Source organism: Pagrus pagrus, assembly GCF_965226575.1.
Source record: "Pagrus pagrus genome assembly, chromosome: 2".
In the NCBI taxonomy this organism is placed as follows: Eukaryota; Metazoa; Chordata; class Actinopteri; order Spariformes; family Sparidae; genus Pagrus; species Pagrus pagrus.
Window position 1 is genome coordinate 33,630,554 of NC_140186.1, and position 24,589 is coordinate 33,655,142.

The 24,589-nt window shown below is 41.5% G+C and overlaps 1 protein-coding gene across 1 annotated transcript; it reads left to right on the forward strand.

Moving 5' to 3' along the window:
- Nucleotides 1–24: 24 nt before the first annotated feature.
- Nucleotides 25–22,614, forward strand: patl1 (PAT1 homolog 1, processing body mRNA decay factor). Its single transcript, XM_084372677.1, has 20 exons — nt 25–114; nt 5,438–5,543; nt 10,044–10,250; nt 10,563–10,826; nt 11,071–11,159; nt 11,544–11,624; nt 13,188–13,388; nt 13,760–13,861; nt 14,155–14,241; nt 14,634–14,854; nt 16,068–16,212; nt 16,992–17,109; nt 17,214–17,311; nt 17,596–17,655; nt 19,581–19,726; nt 19,911–20,070; nt 20,691–20,816; nt 21,529–21,620; nt 21,792–21,941; nt 22,253–22,614. The coding sequence occupies exons 1-20, from the start codon at nt 100–102 to the stop codon at nt 22,272–22,274; spliced, it is 2,490 nt and encodes an 829-aa protein (XP_084228803.1). The 5' UTR covers nt 25–99; the 3' UTR covers nt 22,275–22,614.
- The last annotated feature ends 1,975 nt before the right edge of the window (nt 22,615–24,589 follow it).

Consider the following 24,589-nt stretch of genomic DNA (forward strand, 5'->3'; position numbering starts at 1 on the left):
CGTCGTTCCGTCACGCACGTTCAAGTGGACGTCCCTGCTGCGTCATTTGCGCGCCGCCTCGCTCCCGATGCACCTCTTTTCCCGAAAGACTAAAGATAAATGTTTCGATTTCAGGTGAGTATTGTACCCCCAAACCCATGTGCCCTTTCCTGAACATCTTTTCAGGTGTTTTAAAGAGAGCTGCTAGTAACTCCGGACTGCGTGCTGTTGATATGGTGAATGTTGTCTATTGTTTATGCGACTGCCAAATTCAATGCGGTTGGCGGCCTGTGAAGCAGCCCGCTTGCCTGGTGACATGAGCCTGTGGAGAGGTGAGCGCTCCCCTCCGCTGGTGACAAGGATGAACCCATTGTTTAATAAATGAATCTCAGTTATGTAAGGCCAGTGTGTGAAAGTTATAAGCTGTGTCCAGCCTGTATCATTTGGGTTAGTTTTAGGGCAGTAGTTTTCCATCGCCGTGGGTCCTGCGTGATGTAACGTCAGCATTAGCATCGTGGCTAACAGGTTCTCCTGGTATCTACAGGGTGTCAGAGGTTCCTTCGGAAGAAGTCCTGAGCTCTGTTTATTCGTGTTATTTGATCTTGGTAGTTTAAAGAAGGGCTATTAGCAATTAACCCAAACGTTTGGCGTTAATTATGTCTGGAGTGAATCTGCTGCGCTGTGATGTTTTCCCCTGAGAGAAGCCATGCTCGGTCACTGCTGACCTGGCCAACTAACTCATGTGTTAGCCCGGTGGGCTAGTCTGTTTAAATATTTGACATTATGTCATGCTAGGTGAGCCAAATTAAATATCATACACCTAATTGATTGACAAATAACAATTCTCACAGGCTCAGTGTCACCAGTTGTATATGAAATCAAATCACAGTCTCACTTCTTACTCTGTTCTGTGTGGCATTAGCATATTGATGGTTCATTTAGCAAGTGTAGCCATTATGTTCTTACACTTTAATAGTGTAATGCTGCACTGAGAACCCATGCTTATTTACTTTTTAGTTGACCTTTTATATTGTAAAAAAATAGGCAGGCAATCTGATAAATATGAAGCAAGGTGGCCAATAGCTAATACAAAATTAATTACCTATGTGGTAATGCTGTAGCCCATCAGTTTCTTCATAAACGGACCGTTACATGACGTGTCTTGTAACCTGCAGATTTAGTGAAGAGGCAAGTTACTGAACCATTCAAAACATGGTGTTGGGCACAGATGATCTGGCAATGTGAGGGGTTTACAGATCCAGTCTGAAGCCTCCTGAACCACTCACAGACTCATTAGGGCCACCCTGATTATATCAAACATGTTTGATATAGGGTTGGACGATGTCTGCTGAATTGACATGTGACGATGTCTACAGTGAAACATCTTGATGGACGATGACATCGTTGTTTATTAGTTTGAGGCAGCGTGTCCCCTCAGTGTTGTCGTAAGGCAGCAGGGTTAGGCCCTAACCCTAACCCGCCACTGTTTCCCACCGTTGCTCTGACATGAATCTCCAACTGTTTCAACCCTGCAGAGGACACTGTCTCTGGTTAACACCGACATACATCCCTGTGCCAGGTTTAAAAGCGTCATCGTCTCCGCACCACATGTCCATAACTTAGCTTTGTTCAGCCTCATATGCATAAAACAACATTGGCCGACAAGCCAAGGAAGCTAATCTAAATCTAAAGAAAACTGTGTAAAAACGGCACGTCTGAGAAAAACAGCAGCCCACGGGAAAAGAAACACTGCTGCCACACATTTAACCGATTGTCTTGGGTTCGCTAAACTGAGCAGGTTTAATAAGAAAATGACAAATGGCACATGGACACGTAATGTTAGTTCACTGAGCCGCAACATTCTTCTTTTCATTTCCTATCCCCAAATATCACAAACAGCAACTCTTGCTCTATGGCAACTCTGAGGGGACACGCCACTTGATCATGTACTCTGGTGGGGAGTCTTTGAAATCATGATGTTATGATGGTGAGGGATTAGAAGTCCATGGCTATCAGCCCAACCCTAGTTTGATATTTCTGATGTAAAATCTGGATGCTTACATCAGTACTTTCTGAGCTGGACCACAACAACCAATGAGAGAGGCCTCTCACAGCAGCTGAGGGTGCTGCGAAGCAGCGGTAAACATTGTAGCCATTGAGGCTAATGTTAGCTTGCATACTACTGTTGACAGAAACTTAAAATCTCACCCTCAGTTTCACTGAAGAATAGAAAACGTGTCTTGACCGCATCTCCCCACTCATCCAGACTCATCCAGTTTGACCTTCTGCTTTTGTTTTTTTCTTACTGCAACACATTACTACAGCAAGTTGTTATACCATGCTAATCTCTATTTTGTTTATGTCTGCTTCCCTATGAGATTACATGAAAGGGCTCACGTCCAGTCTGCAGGGCCATGAAGCCACTGAGCGATGTTCACTGTTTAATCAAGATTTATTCATATTGAACGCATCACATGTCCAAATTTGACCAAATTCAACGCTGCACTTTCTTGGGTCCTCAGCAACACAACTGCCAAATATGAATCGCATTCACGGTTCTTGTGATATGCAAATAACAGACTTGATAGAGATTCCATGCTTTATAGTTAGATGAATGAGTGGCAGAGAAAGGCAGCATTTACAAAGTCTCCTGACAGTTGGTCATCGTGCTTTAACCCAACAAAGAACATAGTTATAATGATAGTTTCTGCTAATTTCCTTTGAGACCTGAGGTCAAAGCTGATATGAGTGACTTTTTGCACATTGAAAGATGATTGAGGATTTGCTGTCACGTCAGTGAAGTTGATTCATGTCGCTGTTGTTGCCATGTAGTGGTCATCAACTGTGAGTGATGCAACAGCTTGGAGGTGGAGAGAACCTCCAAACAGTCTATATAGTTATTGATTATCAACAACTCTGTACTAGCAGATGGATTCTAAATCAGTGTATCAACAAAAGTAGGGGTAGGCAATATGCCAAAAAATGATCTATATGTGATTGTATATCACCATAACACTATATACCAGGATACAGTGATTGCTCTGGATTTTTAATTGATAATTGCTTTAAAATAACCATACTGTGTGGGATTTACCAAATCCAAACCAAGTTGCGGCCCTTTTTAGGAACAAGTTCTTCTCCCTCATCTTAGGTTTGTTGAGATGCCTTGTGATCTGTTTATTTATAATTTCAATTCCCTCCATGTTTTCTTGCCACTCATCTTCTACAGCAGTTGGCAAACCAGCTCAGAGGTGAATTACTGCCACCAACTGTCACACTCAGATCATGTGAGAACATTGTAAGCAGACCTGCTGCCCAAGCTACATTACCTTGCAGGGCTCCAGACTAACATTTTTCACTAGGAGCACAGTGGCCCCTAACTTAAAATTTTAGGGGCGCAAGCAGAAAATTTAGGATCGCACACCGAAATCGACTTGCAAAGTTTTCCTATAATTTTCACTGTATTACTGATAAATGCTTTGACAATAAATGCAGAAACTGCAATCTTATAAATTCATATTTTATTGTGCAACAGTTTTAACAACATTAACCAGTTAAACAGCTTAAAAATACAAAGTGAATATTTATCCTGTACTGACAATAACAGAACAAGTTGTAGACACACACATCCCCGCATGTTGTGGGTAACGACAGCAGAATTTGCAGTTCATTGAATTCGTCGGAGCCATTCGTCACGAAAGCTGAATTTCCTGATTTTTTTCGCCACAACCGTCTCCTCACAGTCTGAGTCAGACTCATTCTCGACATTTGTGACGTTTGTGTCCTCCAGAACATTATGTTTAACGTTACTGGGTAGAAAGTACGAGCTGATAGTCCGCTTCACCGGCATTGTCCATTGTTTTGATGCCGGTATGTGAAATCTGTGGATTCGCGCAATAACCCCAAAGACCCGCCTCTTTTCACATATTAGCCTATCACAGTGGTCATTCGCCCCCCCGCTCTCACACAGATTGGCCAGCCGTCTCCTTTCTTCTTCTTTTGGAGTTAATGTCCATTGGCAAACCAGCTCATTTTTGCATTACCGCCAACTAGTGGGCTGTAAGTTTGTCAGCAACAAAAAATATTTTTTTTAAAAAAACGGCAAATTTACTGGTCGCGCATGCGCGAGTAGATCTGGAGCCCTACCTTGAGGGGCAGTTGGATTTGCTAGTTCACGTGAGAATTGAGCCCTGATTTGCCACACAGCCTCTCCAGAATATACAGTGGTGACACAAAGCCACTATTAAAAATATGCAAAATCGGTTTAAGATATTTTCTTAAATTAAATCTAGACGTTATGCGCAGGCGCATTCTAACCTACTGGAAATAGTCCATTTGGTTTAGACAGGGAGGAGAACTCATCAGTAATAATGACTCTTTTCCGAATCAATACTAGGTTTGTTTGTACGTACACATAGAGCGGCCGCACTCGAGACTTCCACCGACTGAGCCAGCTAACTTCCGGTTTAGCGCCCAGCTAAAGGGAACTAGCTATGGGGATAAAATAATTTAATCGTGGGGCTCTTCTAGACTTTGGAATGTTATTGGACCTAATGGCTCAAAGTCATTTCACGTAGGTTGTGAGGCTCAAAACCAATTATCCACCGTATCAGAAGCGTCTTTCACACCGTTAGCTTATTTAACTTATTTTGCTAGCTTTTTGGGCCCCAGTGCATCACATGGCGATGTAATTATATGGTTTGGCCACTACTGGCACTCTTCCTGGGGGCTTGATCTGGACGATGAGGCCAGCTGTCTTCTAAATACTCCTCCTCCTCCTCCTGTTCTTCGTTGGTTTTACCAGCGGACTAAGTGAAAAAAAATTGAAAATCAGTATGTGGTCGGCCAAGGTCCATGTTGTGACAGACTGCCACAAATAAATAAATGTGTGAGGAAACACTGAAGTTAATTGCTGATGCATGATGCATGCACATGTGACGAGGTGAATGGGGCTGGAGGGCAGATGGTGTGCGCTGTACACTTACATCGTTGATTGGAAAAAAGTGGAATTTGGATTTTTATCTTCCTGGGCAGTTCTCAAATCACCTGGGCGGGCTGCCCAAGTATATGGGAAACACTGCATGTATAATGCTGATCCTATATAAATCAAAAAAGGAATGCAGTTGGGCTAAACTTGGTTTTCTGGAATCAAAAAGCAATCAGATCAGCATTACTCATTCTTGCAAATTCAAACTGAGCACTACTCAGTCCCTACCCTTCAGTACGTGGGAATCATGTCTGCTTAAAAGTAGTTCAACAATCTTAGCTATGTAAATAAGTCAAGTTTTCCTCTCTCCTCTCTCTTCTTGTCCCCATTTACGCTGATCTACTCTCTAACTCTACTCTTATCCATCCATTTCTTTTCTCCACTCCCTGATGTCTCCATGTCCTGCCTTGTTTCCACCTTCCTCTTACTCTGTTCTTGTCCCATTGTCTGTCCTTCCTGCTGTCTTTACAGTCCCTGGATGAAGACTGTACGTTGGAGGAGGAAGACGAGGGACTGATAGAAGAGGAAGATGAAATTGATCAGTTCAATGACGACACCTTTGGAGCTGGGGCCATCGGTGAGTCGTGCCGAAAATATATTTCCAATGTGTTTTTTAACTGCCAGTGAGGCTCCTGGGCCTGACTGTGAGATAGTTTATATTCATAATGTCAAAATGTTATTTTTTTGTCTGCGTCTACTGGAAAAAGTCATAATCACAATAATGATTGGCAACAGCCAATGAGTAGAAGACAATACTGATGTGGACATTAGTGACAGTGCAACCTGTCTTTACTTTCAGTCCTCAATGTGGTTTCAAAATGACATTTTTCTTGCCTTTTTTTCCCCGCGCCTTAATGTAACAAAAATACAGGGCTCCCTGGTTTTTCATGAAGTATATCAGATATACTAAATAAAAGAACCCAGAGTACTGCCACTTTTAGATATAGCTTATTTTAATTTATATTTGAAAATGAATGTCTACATGAAACAAATGTTAAGAACTGTATTGGATTGCATTATGTTGCACTGAATCGGAGCCCCTGTATGTAGATGCATATCAGTTAACCTTATATGAGACAGATGCACACCCCTCGTTTTTACATTACATTATTTTACTGAGGGCATGCACAATTAATGTAAAAAATAGGATTATTGTATTCAATCACTCATGTAATTGTAAACATATATATCTTATTAGGAAATTCATGTACCTTGTACTCATATAATTTATTTATTTATTTATTTCGGCATGTTATTAGACAGTCATCATCACACATCATCTTAGTTAAAATCAGGTAGTACACATGGCCGAAAGGGAAAGCGGGAGAAGCAGATGCTTATCTAGTCCCGCCCCCGTTACCCACAGAATACATTATTTCCACAAATTATATTTCTTTTGTATTTTGACATACATGTTACAGCAGCATGCAGTAAACAGAGCTGCAGTCCAGCTCTAGACAGTCAACAGACTACGTGTGTGTCTGCACAGTGTCTATATTAGTCCATCATGAGTGAACGACAGTCTATACTTGTTGCCTGGAGTGTAACACGGTCATAAGGTGGTCCAATCGATATAGGTTAGTTTCAGTTATTTGGTTGTTAACTGGGATGGTGTGAGAGCCCGTATTGCCGTCTTTATTCATCCATCTCTTCTGGAGCTTCGCCAAGACCTCTCGATTAGAAGCCACGTCTGCTCGCATCTTTCCCATGTACTCGCAAATTGTGGAGATGCCAGATCGCATCTCCACCACAGCACTCCGAGTTTTGGCGTTGTCAGCCCTAATTGATGTTCTATGGAGTTGAAGGCATTCTGTATACGGGCTGGGTGAATAAACAATCTCGAACTGGGCTCGCCATAATATTTTATGTCGATTTCGACGATAAGCTCCGTACATTTTTACTTGAGATTACAACAGCCTATCACTTGGCGAAAATAAACACGACCGCAGCCAGGGACTGAGCCGGCTTACTTCTGATTTAGCGCCTGGCTAACTTGAATGAGAATAAAATTATTTAATCGGGCAGCTCCTCTAGATCAAATTCTGACAGTAGAACGAGTAATTTCGCAGGGGTTGTGAGGCTCAAAACTATTATCCACTGTTTTACAGACGGTTCTTTCACAATGTTGGCTTATGGCAAAAAGTATTTTTGGGACAAAGTGCATCACGCAACAATGTAATTTTACAGTTTGGCCACTACGAAAAGTGGTTTCTCTTCCTGGGGGCTTGATCTCGACGATGAGGCCAGCCGTCATCTTTGCAGAGGGAGTTCTGGTCGAGTCAACAGCGTTAAATGCTCCTCCTCTTCTTTGTTGGTTCTACAAGCGGACTAAAAACCACACCGCCATCCACTGTATCATAGTATATAACATCATGCTATTCACTGACAGGTGCGCTGTCTTGCGTGAGTTAGAACAGGATGCGCAGCTCCAAAAATAGAAAATCAATATGTGGCGTTAAGGTCGATAATGTGGCGGACTGCCACAAATAAATTAATGTGTGAGGAAACACTGCATGATAAATATTACTTTATTTTATTTTACAGTTGTGCTTAAATATGCCAGGACTGTTGTGATCCACTTCTTTGTAGGGCTGGGCGATTAAACGATCTCGATTATTTTCATAACATTATCCACGATAACGATGATAAATTTATGACATTTATTTTCGATAGTTATTTTTGAGTCCATTTTCCTTTACCTAGAAAACACTACATCAACAGCCAATCGCACAGCAGAGAAAAATAATGCATGTGGTTGATATGGGCATTTTTTCACTGATTGGGATCGGCAATTTTGAACTTGGACAAAAGCCCGATTATTTTTACGTCAGCTGTCGTCAACGGAGCGCAATTTACGGCAGAATTTAGACGCGCGCGTAACGTTAGTCTGGAGAACCTGTGGATAAAATGTCTGCAGTGTGGAAATATTTCAAATTAGAAAGCGTAAGCAGTCCAACGGCGACATGTAACAACGGCAAAATGACCGTTTCGCGAGCTGGTAACAAAAGAGCTGCATTTAATACTACAAATTTGATACGGCACATAAACAAAAACATGAGTTCTCTCAAGCAAAACAGGCAAAGGCACCGAAGCAACAAACACTCGCGGATACTTTCAAAAGGAAAGAGAAATATCCTCGAGTCAGCGACGTGGCCACAAATATTACAGAGAAGGTCATTGAATTAATCGCTCTGGATAACGAGCCCATCTCCGTGGTCGAGGATCAGGGTTTAGTGACTGACTTTGTTTACTTGGTTGTTTTTGTTAGAAAAAAACAAATGAAAACGAATGTTGCAATAGGATATGCAGAATAAGAAAGAGCCATATGAAGGTATTAAAGTATAAAAAAAGCAATTAAGAACAGCTTGGATGCAGGTGTTTTTTTCTTAATGCAGCTGTATTATCTAGGAAAATATTAGTTAGGGATAAGTATCGGATCGGGACTCGGTATCGGCAGATACTAAATATTAAATGACTCGGATCGGGATCGGGGTAAAAAAAACCTGATCGGGACATCCCTAGACACAAGTAAATGAGCGGTCCGACTAGCGAAACTAACAAAGACGAAGAGATTGTAGCGAAGAAAGGTCATACCACTTCGATTATTTGGAAATAGTTCAGCTACCTGAAGTCTGACAAAGCACAGACCAGCATCAGGTGCAAAATGTGTCGGTGACCAGTCCTCGGCAGAACTGGAAACACCCCCAACCTCTTCCATCATCTCAAAAGGTACCGTCCCAAACAGTACTCCGAAAGCAATAGTTTGCGTTATCATGCTAGCGTCAGCCTCCCCTCAAGTAGCCAACAGCCCAGCCCCATTGCTTCTACTAGTCAAACTTCAGTTCAACCAACAGTTGCCGCTGCTTTTTCAGACATTACCCCATATGAAAAGAAACTGAAGCGACACAAAGACATAACCAGCGCAGTTACATACTGTATCGCTAAACATATGATACCTATAAATAAGCATGGTTGAAAAATCAGCTCTACGCAGAGTGTAGGATAAAGTTGGAGGAGCAGCTCAGAGATGTCACCACTGATATGTGGTCTGGTCGCACGTCACTTATTCATTCTGACAATAAATAATTGTATTTTATAAACCATAATTAACCTTCTGGTTTGTTTTGGGTTCTGTTCTAACGAAAATACTCAATTCAACATTATTATTGTTAAATATACTGTATAACATGATAATGATCGACATTGATCAATATAAGAAAGCATATCGTGGTAACAGTTTTTGGTCATAACGTCCAGCCCTACTTCTTTGTCTAGGTTGTATAAACATTTGAGATGCTTGCTGCCTTGCCAAAGGTACTATGATATTTACAGATTTTTTTTTTTTTTATATTTAGGGATGCACGATAATATTGGCAAGCTAAATGGACTTTAAAATTAACTCGGATATACACGCCGATATAATAAGCCGATAAATAAATAGACTGCTGCTCCCTTGATTAATTATCAGAGGTAGAGCTATTGCTAGTTGTGACACATTCTTTTCAAAGCTGTGATTGGTTGATCAAAAAAAGAAATAAGAATGTACTCTTTGTGATAATTGATTTCAAATGGACAATGAATTCAATAGAATTAATCAGAAAGTGTTGTCACTAATAAGACATGTTGGATTAATGAATATTATTGTATGTAATGAACATCTCTGTTGAATAATTTGTAAGACATGCTTATACTACTATTCTGTATCAGTTCCAAATAACGACCACCTTGATTCTAATAATCGATAACTATCAGCCTTAAGAAGCACATTGGTCTATCCCTATTTTAGTTACCTCTTTTGATCATTTTGATGTGAATCAAAGTGCAACAGCATGTTTAAATAAGTCGAACCTCGAGCGCCGCTTTAATGATGTTGACGATTGTATCACATTTTTAGGTGTTCCCCTTTATAAACACTACACGGCCACTGTGGTCGAGGATATCAACTTTTGAGACAATTTGAAAAGTTTTATGCCAAAAAAAGCTCATCTGCCTTTAGAACTGTGTGGTAGATTACAACACAGATGATTCATTGCCAGAGAATAAACCATCAGTCTTTGTGGCTCCTCTGTTCTTCCAGATGACGACTGGCAGGAGGAGCACAAACGCCTTGCTGAGCTCGATCAGAAGGACGGGCTCGGAGCGGGACTGGGGTTGGGAGGAGTGGGGATGGGAGGAGAATCAGATTTAGGAAGAGCTGAAGACTCATCCTCCACCCATCCCCCCCTTCCATCTTCCCTCCCTCCACTCAAATTCACCCCGTCTTCCTCTGGACTGCCGCCTCCAGGTCAGTAATGAAGTCAGAGGAATGCCGCTCACAGAAAGACTGACTCCGCTCAGGACTCCAGTTCCTTTGTCTAGGAGATCACAATGTTCTTTACTTTTCTGGTCATTTTAGTTCAGGTTTTTTCAGATTGTCTTAATTACTTGGTTAATTTTTTTAAATTTTAAAATAGTTTAAAATTGGGATTTGCACCCGGCCAAATTGATTGGATAAATGGACGGCACTGCTGGTCACGGATTCTTGCTTGACTTGTTGTAGAATATGAAGAGCATCAATACACCTGTTGAACAATCCAAAGTAAAACTGTTGTTACAGATGTGGAGGATCGAGGAGGAGACGGTGACTTGGCTGAGTCCCTGGCTAGACTCATCCTGGAGGCCGACCCAGCCATTGCTGGGGTTGGGGCGGCAGAGAGACCCGTTCCGTCCCCCAGCTCTTCAGGATCCAGCCTTTCTGCCCTGCAGGGGCTGGACCGACCCAGAGTCCTGCCCCAGTCCTCCTCCATCCCACATCCCACTCAACCACATCAGCATCCCCATCACCCCCAGCACCAGCTGCCCCCTGGGCCCTCCACCTCTGGTGAGAATAATGATCGCAGCTGCTGTATATTTTCGTGGTATTTGTCCCATGCTTATGAACACGATATCACAGAAACATCTGGAGGGAATTTGATTCATTACATCTAGCACAAACGTCAACTTGAGATTTTGGTGACCACCAAAACTAGATGTAGATGAGACTACTTTGAGGCAGTGTGGTTTACTCTTATATTGTATGTGTTGGTCCTGTCTTACTGAAGTCGTGTTCTGCTATACTCCTCCAGGCCTTCCTCCTGGACCTCCTCCCTCATCTATGCTCAGCTACCAACAGCAGCAACACTTGCTGCGTAGAGGTACTGCTCCTATGGGCCAGGTTAGTTTTTTAACTGACTCACTCTGTGTATGTGGGATTTTTTTTGTTAATCTGTTTTTTGACCACATTAGTTTTTATGATGTTAAAAAATTTTTCAGTAATAGCAAAAGAGAATTTATATTTCAACAATGTACTAATGAGCAGTTTCTCAAATGTTACTGGATAGCAGTGTACTTAGCTATAGTCTGGAATCGACAATTGTTTAATGGCAGTAAAAAGATCAAAATGAATAGGGGTATTTGAGTTATTCTGTCAAATACATTTGGTATAACTGGCTGCCTGAGTAACCAGTTCACTGCAGTAAATTGTATTAAGGCTTAGTTTGTGTAAAATCTTTTTGTTTCAGGACCTTCTGAATGTAATTTCTTTCATTATCTCTCTTAGATGAATTCTCACAGTATCTGGGAGAACAGTATGGGTTTTGGGCCGGTCAGTGTCACCCCTGGACTGGTTACACACATGGAGGTGAGGGACACTTGCTCTTCTGCTTCTTCAAAACAATTCTGAGCCATGTCTCGTGTCATAGCTTATCCTTAGCTTGCATGTATGTTCATGCTAATGTGCAAAGCCATTCCCACAACAATAGCTCAGAAAAATGCACAGGGTACAGAACACAAGTTCAAAAGTGACCGATTATGAAATAAGGCTAATAGAGATTTTTACCTTTACTTTACTATTTTTTTATTTTGCAAAGCTAAATATTGCATAATGATGACCGTCAGAAACTAAGTTCACACTTCAGGATTTTAACCCTGAGATCTACGACAAAAAGCCCCAAATCTCAAGCAAATGACTCCCGTGTGCCTTCATTGCCATGTGTGAACTGTTCAAACATGCAATCCAGAAGCTCGCTGGTACATCACCGGCCAGTGCTGGATACCTTGTAGTCTAAAAATCTTGCCTAGTTGCCACAGGTCAGGAAGCCAGGATGAGCTACAGCCTGAGAGCATACACTCCTCTCCTTTCTCCACTTAACTTATACACACATCAGTGTTTCCCCTGTATCCACTTAGCAGTGGAGCTCTGCTGCTGAACTATGACCACTGTATATCACCTGTATATGGCCCAGTATATTACTGTAAACACAACTAGCAGTTTTGGCAGGAGTAATATAGTTTTCCTTAGTGGGCAGTGATGGAGTGTTCGTTAGCAGAGTTACAGCATTACTTTTGGTGTCTAACTCAGGAATTCATGTAGTTGTCCCTCCTAAGTTGATATTAGATTTTCACCCCTTCAGGTTTGTATCTTCATTTGATTTAAAAAGACTGGCTCATCACACCTCATATGTACAGCTTTAGACTTTGTGAATACACACAAAAAAAGCTTGTCAAACCTTCCACTGCTACAACTCCATTCAAGGGAAAACACTGCACAAGCTGTTCAGTTAATTTAACCATGTCCTCCTCACTGATCCACAATAATGAGAGGCAGTTTCACATTTTATGTGCAAAAATAATCCTTGCTGCCCTTGCCTGATACATTCTTTCACACACCTTGTTTACTTTTACGTCCTGTTTTTTCACTGCAAATCAGAGCACAAACATCCTGGACAGCTTGGACTGTGTCATACTCGTCACGTCGTGTGTGTGTGATCTTGCAGTGTGTTTTCTGTCACTGTTTTCATGTAGTGTGAAAACCACGTAGACTGCAAGACTCCTAATTACAAGACAGAAAGTTGTATGATGTGACCAAGGGAAACCTGTAGGTTCAGAATGTACAAAAAGCAGAATGCAATTTTTTTTTTTTTTTTTAAGGCTTAAAATACTGACCACTTTTTCAGTAAAGCCACTGTTCAATGATGTTACTAGTTTGAAGTTACTAGTTTATGGCTCAAATGTGAACAAAAAACAAAAGCTGCATTCAAATATTACTGCAAGTTTCTCATGCACTGTATGAAATACGGTGCTTACCAACTGTAAAGATCTGTCCAATTTTTTGACTGTAGGTTTTGAAAAGGCTTAACCAAGTTACTGATTTTGGACACGTTTATTTTTATAATATTCAATTTTCTGTCTTCTTGCTCTTCAGGATAGTCCGCTCATGTCTATAATCAAAGAGGTGGGTCTTCCTAAACGACCTCCTCAGGGAAGGAGTGATGAAGGACAGGATTTGTCAGAGAGGGTCCCGCCTCCACGCTCTTCTTCCCCTGTGATTGGCTCTCCTCCAGTGAGAGCAGTGCCTATTGGAACCCCGCCCAAACAGCCAATGAGCCACACACTGAATCATCAGGTGAATAACAAACTGTTCTTTTCATTCTACACTGTTGATTCACTGATATCTTTCCTCCATCATTCCCCCATTTTCACTGTTGCTTTGTCTTTATAGAGGATGTATTTGATAGAGCACCTACCATAGTATTTCTTTTGATGCTACCACAATAAGTCAGAAATGTTCAAATGTACAGATGATTTTTACAGCAGTAATGTTCTATTTTGAAAATCATTATTTTATATAATATCTGTTTAAAGGATTTCAGCTCACTCAAAGTGTGTCAAGCAATTGCATTAGTTTTAGTAGTTACCATGCAGCAGCTTGTTGTGATATAACTTGACATGTAGTTAACTTGGTCTCTGTTAACCCCGTCCTTTGTCTGTGTGTAGATCCACCATCCCATGGCAGTTCATGTGAGAGCCCCAGTCCAGCACAGATACCCTCCTCCTTTCCCTGAGCGTCTGTCACCAAACACCCTCCTCAATATAGCTGTGAGTTTCTCCTCTCCTCCATCCTCCCCTTGGTTTGAAAGCTCTGGATGAACATTAAATTCAAGAACACCCTGGGGTTCCTTTTCATTTTATTGCACAGCACATATCAACAAATGAGTTTCTGTGATTTGAACATCGGGACTGTTAAATGTGCTGGTTGTGCCAGTGGTGTTGATTTCCAAAAGTGTTGAACTTCTCCTTTAAATTTAATGTATTTATTTTAAATGGGTCGAGTTGGGTTTGAAGTTTTAACTCCCTCTTTTTTAAATTAATCGGTAGATTTTCTTTCGTAGAACTCCCCGCTGTGTCGTGGTCCATTCCCTCCCGGAGTTGGTCCAGTCTTGTCTCAGATTCAACGGGCCCAGCTGCTCAACTCTCAGGTTGAACACACACACACACACACACACACACACACACACACACACACACACACACACACACACAGTCTTTTTGATCTTTCCCTCTTTCTTAGATACATATTACAGTTGTAGGTAATACCATGAGAATAAGAAACTAATGATTCCTCCTGAAGACTGTGCTTGCTGTACAAGTAATTGTATACACAATTACAACTCTTAAGAGCTGTAGTCAGATGAGAAGGATGCCATTATTTTGATCTCTTTGTTTTCAGAGATATTGTCAACTTTGCTTCTGAGAGGAGAAGTACTGACAGAGCAGCTCCCACATGTCAGCAATTCACTCCTAAATCACACCACATCTCTCACCACTGTGTTCTCTCTCTGTCTGTCTGTCTGTCTGTCTCTGTCTCCAGGTGGCTGGTTTCCCCCGTGGTGGTCCAGCACCTCCTTTGTTGCCAGGTGGTGGTGGTTTCAGGCCATTCTTCGGTGGCCCTCCACCTCCACACGCCCACCGAATGGGCCCGCCGCCCCCTCATGGTCCCCCCAATCACACGCCACCCATCCGGCACAACACCACCCACCTCCACCCCCAGCACCGTCGCTTGCTCACCCAGCGCATGCAGAACCGAGGAGGGTGAGGAAGTGTGTTTATGTCTGTGTGCAAACAGTACATACGGTATGAGTTATAATAGAGCTGCAGTGTCACACAGCACTGTGGCCAGGGATCACTAACAACGTGCAGACGTTTTCTTCAACACGTCTTTGAGCAGGTCAGGTACATAACATAGCGCTCAGAACAGTGTAGTTAAAAAAGGCAGCCTTTGTAGGGCTCTCTGTCTCAAAAAAACTACCTAACCACTCCAAAGTGAGTGTAAACCACCCAAAAGTCAAAATGTTGTCATTGATAGTACTGTTGCCTCTGTACTCAGCTGAAGTACTGTAAACTTGTTAAATCAAACACTCTGTAGAATAGGCAAGCATCCTGACGAAACGCACAATAAAATAAATTGGAAACTGTCCAACATGTCCTGATAGATTGCCACAGGTATGATGAGGAAGGCAGTGAATTAGTATCAAAAATAAATGATGGAAAACACAATATTACAGTGTTGAATCTGCTAGGAAAGAGATCATGGACAGAATGCAGTCTTCTAACTATTTACGAGTGACAGAAATAATAGAAAATTTAGTGTTTGGTTTTTTTTTTATGCCAGTCTGTTGCTACACTCCAGCCCAGTCAGTGGTAATAATGCACCAATAGACTGGATTGTCAACCACCATTATAATAAGTGAAAAAGGAGTCAACTTGTTGTGTTATGATTAAACTGCAGTTCACCATGTAACGCTTCATGTCCCTCTGAACAGAAACTCTCAGTCCTGTGTGTTTGACTCCTTTAGATGTTGGCTTCATTAGTCTAACACACTGCGGGACTGTTGCCCACCTGCTGCTAGTTAACACCTGGCTGACTTGCCTCCTGTCCACTTCAACACAGATTAGTTGTTAACAACATATCATTAACATTATCTGGGGGAAAAATACCCTGCGTCTCCCTCAATAAGGTTCACTGTATCCCTTTACATATTACCCTGTCATGTTTCTTCTTTGGTCTCTACTTGAGGAGTAACCAGCCAGTGATTGTAACAAGCACTGACACAGCACTGTGGAGAGAGAGATAACTCGGAGGCTTCACAGGGAAGATCTCTTTGCATCCCAAACACATTTTCCATCGTCCCCAGGATAACCGCTAGTTTTGATCCCTGTTTTGCCTTTCAGCTGTAAGACAGTCTCCCCATTCAAATGGCTGCTTAGAAGAGCATGTCATCTTTGTCTCCGTATCTCCCTGTAGGGACCGTGGCCGGACTGGAGGAGACCGGCGCAGCAGAGACCCCTACAGTAACCTGATGACCCAGAAAGAGAAGGAATGGGTAACCAAAATCCAGATGATGCAGCTGCAAAGTACCGACCCTTACCTGGATGACTACTACTATCAGGTTGGTTTTTGATGTTGCCTGTTAGCTGTGCTCATGCAAAATATCTGCCTTCTCGTGGTTGGCTTGCTTTGGTGGATGTTCATGTTCTTTGTTGACCTTAATCAGTCCAGATTGTGGTGTAGTAATAATCTTAGTGAGTTGAATGTAAACAGAACTGAAATTAACAATTATTTTCATGAAAGGTCATTTTTTGATTTGTTGTTTAGTCTTTAATATGTCAGAAATGATCAAAAATGCACAGCACTTTTTCCTCGAGACCAAAGCTTGTCCGGCCTATAGATTTTATTTACAATGACCTAAAATGTATTCATTCTGCAGTGTCAGACCAAGTTCTGTCATTTATTTGTTTTGTTTTTTCTAACAGCCTGTATGGTGGTGTATCAGAGGTTGTCTGAGGCTTTGCTTGAACCTAATGGTCAATTTTGAGGCCATGTAAGAAAAAAATCAATCCCTCAATTAATCAATTAGATTTTCGCGAGATGTCAAATGGACATCAATTGTGACAATCGATAATTCAAGTACAGTTGCTGCGTTCAGCTTCTCTTAGTTTAATCCCTCGGTTCAAAGTAAAACTGCTGTTTTTAGCTCAGGTGAGTCACTGGATAAAGGGTCGCAACGAAAATGACCTTGAAGTGCTAGTGTGGAACTCAAATCGTTTTAAAATATAGACACTAATGTAGACATACACTCAGATGTAAGGATATTTGTTTTTTCTGTTTCATGTTTCTGTTTCTCTGACGTGTGTGTGTGTGTGTGTGTGTGTGTGTGTGTGTGTGTAGAACTACTATGAAAAGATGGAAAAACGTCAGGAAAGAGAGCGAGACAGCAGCAAGAAGGAACATACCACCAAACTGATCACTCCACAAGTCGCCAAGGTTGAACACTCCTACAGACCAGGTAAACAATGAAATGCCTCAGAATATTATCTGCAGAGTACATGATCGCCTGCAGTACTGGAGATCTCTATTGATTATTGACACATCAATGTCGTTTGTCAACAGTTCAGTTTGCAGGCTCTCTGGGTAAGCTGACGGTGTCGAGCGTCAACAACCCCCGCAAGATGATTGATGCTGTGGTGACAAGTCGCACAGATGACGAGGTCTGTTGGCATGTTTCATCGTTTCATATTGAAACATGTTTCATGAATACACAACGTTCTCTTTATGTACGAAGTTGCAGCTGTGTCCTGTGAGACAAAGTAAGAAAAATCATATCATTGAACATAGCATGAGTTATACCTACCTTGGCATAACCATTACAGCATCAGGCAGTTACAACACGGTAGTGAATGCACTAAAAGAAAACACTCAAAGAGCCCTACGTGCTGATTTAAAGTCATGTTAGTCAGTTTGCCTGTCTGTCTGTCTGTCTGTCTACCTCTAGGAGAAACGGGAGAAGCAGGTTTGGAATAAACGACGACAGATCCTCTACACTGTGGAGAAGGTAGGAAGAGGACAACTCCAGTATAGAGAGGCAAAGTCCCTCTCCTCCTGGTTTCCCTCCTGGGACCTTATTTCAGAAAAATAATGTCTGGCTATTGATGGTGAGAGACAAATCATTTTTTGATCCATGGTGAACTGTGCTTGTCAAGACATTTTTAGAAGTCAAGAGTCAAGTCAAGTTCGTCGTAAAGATAGCAAAGTATCATTTAGTTTTGTGTAAAAGTGACTTGTGAACTCCATCGTCTCTCTCAACATACACCACCAACACTAACATGGCCTTCACCTCTGCATAGGAAAAGGATTTTAAAAAAGGGGGGAAAGGATGAAAAAAGGTGAAAATCTATCTGGCCATATTGACAACTGCAGTTATGTAAAAGTAAAGTTAGCCAGTTCTGTGAGCTGCTAATATACAGTACAGGACCAGCTCTACAGGTTTTCGGTCGTGGATTTTTCAGTGACTATAAAAAGTATTCAACCCCTTGGAGGTTTCCCCCTTTTATTGCTTTTACAGATGGCATCATGGTCAATATACAAAACAAAAATGTTACCAAAAAAAACCCTGTAGAAAAAAGATTTCCACAAACTAATGTCAATTAATTAAAAATACATACTGTTAAATAAGTGATTTCATAAGTATTCACCCCCTTTTAAAGTGACTGACCTAATTCAACAGAGGTCCTGCCAATCGGTGCTAGTAGTCTGTTAGTGAAATGGACATCAACCCTAACCCGCCATACAACTGTTGCCCGGGTTCTTCACCAGTCAAAGCTTTATGGGAGAGTGGCAAAGAGAAAGCCACTGTTGAGAAAAGCTCATTAAATCTCAACTTTAGTACCCAAAGGCTTGTGGGAGACGCCAAGTTCAACTGGAAGAAGGGTCTTTGGTCTGATGAGACCAAAATGGAGCTTTTTGGCCATCAGACTAGACACTCTGTTTGATGGACACCTAACACTGCACATCACCACAAACACATCATCCCCACAGTGAAGCACGGAGGCAGCATCATGCTGTGGGGATGCTTCTCGGCACCAGGCCCTGGAAGGCTAGTAAAGGTAGAGGATGAAATGAATGCAGCAACATATAGGGACATCCTGGAGGACAACCTGATTTAGTCTGCGAGATTTATTTTCCAGCAAGACAATGACCTGAAGCATGCAGCAAAAGCTACTTGAAAAGGGCTGTTGATGCCAGATCCCTGTACAACCTGACAGCTTGGCAGTTCAGACTCAGTGCTGTGATTGCAGCCAAAGTTGCATCTACTAAATACTGACTTGACCTGGGTGGATACTTAAGCAATCACTTATTTTAGCTTATATATTTTTGATTAATTGACATTGGATTTGCAGAAATGTTTTCACATTAAAGAGTTTCTTTTTTTGTAAATTTTTTGTTTTGTATATTTTTTGTATATTGCCCGTGATTCCAAGCAACACAAGCGGAAAACATCTGAGGGGGTGAATACTGTTTATAGGCACTGTAGGTTTTACAGAGTGCAGCTTTTGCACACCTTAAGGTACAGGACAACCTGATGATGGTCTTAATACCGAACGTTGTTGTCAATAAACTTGACTTTACTTAATTGCAAGTTACGTGGATAGTGGCGGGAGTCTTTTTCCTGATAGGCACTGTAGGTGAAATAAGACAGTGTCACTTACGCGACTGTGTGGCATGTAGTTTTTCTATTTATGTCTTGTACTCAAACAGTCTTATGAAAAACTGACTTTCTCTTTCTTTTTCCAATAAAAAGAAAATGTAAGTGCACAGTTCAATAATAACAGAAAACATGTCTCTCACCATTGAATATCATATATACTTTTTCTGAATTACGGTCCTATGGTGGTCCACTGGAAGAGGAGGCACATAGTCTTGCTGTTCAGACTGTAGGAAACTTCAATGTCTCTCCCTCTTTCCATTCCTGTCCTCCAGATGTACAGTTTGCTGCTGGAGGTTCAGGACTTTGAGAAACGTTTTGTCCATGCACCAGAGGAGGACAGGGAGGCTCTGCTGGAGCAGCATAAAACCAACACTGTGCAGCTGTGCAACTCTCTGCGTGAGAAGGAGTGGGACGACAGGTAGGAGGAAGGGCTAGAAAGAATGACTAAATATGAATTTATGAAATACAAGTCTTGCACTTAGTCCAGTACAACTTGTAAATCTGTACAGGGCTGCCTGTTGGACAGCAGTGTAAGAGATATTTAAGACACAAGAAACATCCATCCACACACACCAATTCTTTTTTCTCTTACTTTTCTAAAGAGTGAGTGATGAGCAATGTGTGATGATCATGTCGGTGAGGAAGGGCAAACGGCTCATTTCCAGGCTCCTCCCCTTCCTACCATCACCCCAGGCTGCCGCCGTTGTCATGGCGATTGCCCGCAACCTTCCCGCCCTGGCCAAGAAGGACAAGCAGGACCAGGTAACCATTTCAGGTTTCAATCAATTTGACACAAACATCTAGGCTATGCCGGTGAAAACTACTCGGGTCCTTGAAAGGTCCAGTGTGTAAGATGTTCTATTGGCATCTATTGGCAGAAATGAACAATATTCAGAATTATTTTTTAATTGATTTGTAATCACCTGAAACTAAGATGCGTTACCTTAGAATGAGCCCTTCAGTGATTTGGTTGCATTGGTTTGATGCAGCAGATTGTGAGCCATAGTTTCCCCCCAAGTAATCACACAGATACTTTGGCTATCACAGCTGTAGTGTCTCTGGGCTCATTAGGTGAAGCCGATAGGCTGGGTGGCATAGCAGTGGCAGAGCAGCCTGGTGGCGGCCCGCCCTGCAGACACATGATCAAGAAGTAAACCTAGAAGGTAGATACTTTTTTTCAGTGTAAATGCCAGGCAAGAAATTTTCATAGGACTTAAAAGTCCACTGTAGGTTCTCCTTTACATTTGGAAAGGGAGAGTCGAGGGGTGTTCAATTGGTTGCAATCTGCAATCGGCTCCATACCACTAAATCCTACACATTGCCTACCACCTGCCTGTGACCCTACACATTAACCAGCAGCTACCTTCATCCCTGTTGTTCAGGTGCTGTGCTGGCTAGTGGAGCCGGTTTCTGCAGTGATCCAGTCGCTCTCGAGCTCCGCCCTCACAGACTTGCTCCAGGAGCTTCAGGGCAATGAGGGCCAACTGGCCACAGTACTGCACAACAAGGTACACACACATTGCACACTGATATTAAACACAGTCACTCATTATCTTTAGAGCAAAGATGAGAGAGAGAGATGATCCTCTGGTCAGACTGATGTAATCGTCTTGCTGCAACATGCAGTCCAATGGTCAGATCACCTGACTGCTTGTTAAACAGCTACGCTGTAGTACAGCAAACAGTGTGTGCACTGATGCCCGATCAATACTGCAGTCCAGTCTCAATACAACCCTGACTTGACAGCAGTATCTCTGGCAGGACCTGTTCTTTGCATGCACCACAAACATCAAACTTATAGTTACACTGATGATTACAGAACCTTAAAGGCTGATGATCTTCTATATTCTTGACAAATTCCATTAAAAGACCAAAAGCAACAATGAATTGATCCTACTAAGATACATCACATTTCTCTGTGCCATAGAGCTCCATTGTTGTCCAAAAACTAAACAAACTAAAACAGTGCTGCTGTAACTATGCAACTGAAAATAGTCCACAACAGATGCACAATTTCTACTTCTGTAAATAAATTACTGAGTCTTTTAAAAATAAAATTAAATATTTGTGACCAGTTTTTAAAGATTTCTATTTTCAGGAGGAGCCAGTGCGATATGAGCTGAGAGCCACAGACAGGAAGTCATGCGAGTTGTTGACCATAATAAAAATGTAGAACAAATTACAAACACACATTACACACATCTCTCTGTTTCTGTCTAGTTTGGTGTGACTCTGCTGTATCTGATCCTGAGTGAAGGAGAGAGGATGCAAAGCTCCGACCCCAACTGCCAGCTCATGGACGACAACCGATGGTAAGCTGTTTGTATGTCAGCGATGTCAACCACTTTCTCTCTACGCCTTGAGTTATTTTTTTTCTTCCTTCTCGTCTCCACTTGTGCTCTTGTCACTTCTTTAGATATGTTTTTTTTGTTTTCTTTCCACTTGTTATTTAATTAACCCACACTGACTCTCTCCCTGTCCAGGACTGAGTTGGTGTTTTCAGTGACGAGGGAATTGCTCAGCGTTCCCTCCTCATCCCTCTCTCCTCCCCTCTTCACCCCTCCGAACCTTCTCTCCCTCCTGTCACGTTATGTCGATCGGCAGAGGCTGGAGCTGTTGCAGGACAAGCTACAGTGAGTAACATCAACACACTGACACACACAGTGACGTGGTGTTTGGTGCCCTGCTTTGGTTGGACAATACAGCACAAAGAAAACAAGCTGCTGTGCTGAAATCAGCTTCACAGCCGTGTTTCTTTAAGTAATTTTGAAGTGATTTATTTGAGAAAGTTGTTATATATTTAGGTTAATCATAGACCCAGTCAGAGTAAACTGCTAGAGGAAAAATGTATCAGGAGCTGCTTGAATTGTTCTTTCATTGTTTTAGTAAGAGGAGCACAAGTGTGAGAGGAAAAACTAATAGTCTGTTGTTTGCCATTTCTCAGGATCTCTGCGCTGTCCAGGTAGAAGTTACAACAGACATCAACACAACCCTCTCCCCACTCGATGCAGACCTTTCTTTTTGTGTGATTGTGTGTGTGTATGTGTGTGTGCACGCATGTGCGTGCGCTCTTGAGGTGAATCCATGGTGGATGATTTTAATCCAGCAAAATCTCTAGTTACTTTTGTTTTTCTTCGTGTTTAGTCTGGTGTGTGTGTGTTTGTTTGTGTGTGTGTGCGCGCGTGTGTGTTTGTCAGTTTGTCAGTCTGAATGATAAAATGAAATCTGCATTTTTAAATATCTTGTTTACGATTACGCCTGTGATGAACCTTCAAATTAAAAAGTATTTCTATTATATAAAATGTGGCCTTGTGATGTCCTTGCCTTTTCTCTTTCAACTTCTCCAAATATCGCTGCTAGAACCAAAAAATTTGTACTCTTCTAACATTTTCAGACTCAAGATAACCAGTTTCACTATGTACTTGTATTACCCACAATGCAACTTGTAGCATCTAATGTATCCTCAAAAATCTAGCCTCATCTTTTGTGTGATGTGTGAAGTTGGTTCCCCTTTAAAACAAATGACATGGAAAACATAACTGGCTAACATTACTCTGTCAAGAGTTCATCAAGTTGACTGTGTTTGATCAATTCTAATGTCTAAAGGTTGTCAACCTTAAAAAATGCCATGGCTGGGATCACTGCTTTAATTAATGCATTAAATAACATACTGGGATGTCTTTACATAAGAGGTAACATTTATATTCTTCTAAATGACTATCATAAATGGATTTTATGGGGTGCCATCAAACTGACATTGTATTGATTATAATAGATACAATAGATAATATAAGCTTCCAGACAATGTGTGACTTTAGCATAAGGTAAAGCAGCAAACAATGAAGATCTGCTGCAGTGCTAGGATTCAATTTAGTAGCCTATACTTTAAATAGAAATCTTCCCCTGGCAAGGAATTTAAAACATCCCAGCCATTAACTGCTCTCCACACTTGTTGCTAGGTCATAGTATATCGACTAAAGAAACCGGGTTGGCACTCAATTTAATAAGCCATTTTGGAATGACATTTTATGTGTTGCCAAAACCCAATTAGATAATGAAAGAACCTTTAAAAATGAAGAAAAAATGAAGCGAATTAACAACAAATATTGTTGATTACTGATTAGTTAATAGAAAAAAATAGATAATGAAATATAATTAAAAAATCAAACGTACAGTTGTTGTCAAAAGTTTGCATACACTTGTAAAAAACATGTATATCATGGCAGTGATGGAGTTCTGTGATGGAATGAGTGAAACATACTACTTTGTCACAAAACTTATGGAGTTTGGTTCAATATTGAATTTACTATGGGTCTTCTGAAAATGTGAAAAAATCTGCAGGGTCAAAATATACATACAGTAACTTGAATAATCAATCTTGGTGATTGTAAAAATGTCTTTAACTTCTTCTGAGTGATTATGATTGATAACAGCTGGTGACGTTTCTGGGCCCATTTTAATAGGGCTTGTTTGATACACCCGTTAGACTCGGCCACAAACACTACAATGGGAAAGTCTGAAGATGGGTGCAGTTGGGTGTTCCAACAGGACAATGATCCCAAACACACATCGAAAGTGGTAAAGGAATGACTGAATCAGGCTAGAATTGAGGTTTTGGAATGGACTTCCCAAAGTCCTGACTTGAATCCTTTCATGTGGACTGTGCTGAAGAAACAAGTCTGTACCAGGAAGCAAGGTCAAGGGACGTTTAACCAAATATTAGAATTACTGTTGTATATCTTTGAGCCAGCAGATTTGTTCACATTTTCAGAAGACCTGTAATAAATGCATTATTGAACCAAACTTCATTAATGTTTTTTGTGACAAAGTAGTATTTCTGAATTACAAGCAAAAGTTTATCAGTCAGTAAGCATACTTAAGCCTTGTGGCTCGCTACTGCATGAAAATACCCAAGCATCCATGCATCCATCCATTTTATTATGCTAATCCAGGGTTGGGTCACATATTCCAGACGTCCCACTCCTCAGCAACACTTTCCAGCCCCTTCTGGGAGATACCAAGGTGTTCCCAGGCTGAATTAGATTTGTAGTGAGTGAGTTCTGGGTCGGCCCCAGGGTCTCCTCCTAGTTAGTCGTGCCGAGAAAACCTCCAAAGGGAGGCGCCCAATTAGGCCCTCTAATCAGATGCCCCAACCACCTCATCTTTTGGCACAATGGAGAAGTAGCTCTACTTCAGATGTCGGCGCTCCTCACTGTATCCCTAAGTCTGAGCCAAGAGACCATACAAAAGAAACTCATCTTGGTAACTTGTATCCGTGCTC

Coding starts and splice junctions, on each gene's coding strand:
- patl1 (XM_084372677.1), top strand. Junction 14,242..14,633: donor CCCAGCTGCTCAACTCTCAG/GTTGAACACACA, acceptor CTCTGTCTCCAG/GTGGCTGGTTTCCCCCGTGG. Junction 20,817..21,528: donor CCACAGTACTGCACAACAAG/GTACACACACAT, acceptor GTTTCTGTCTAG/TTTGGTGTGACTCTGCTGTA.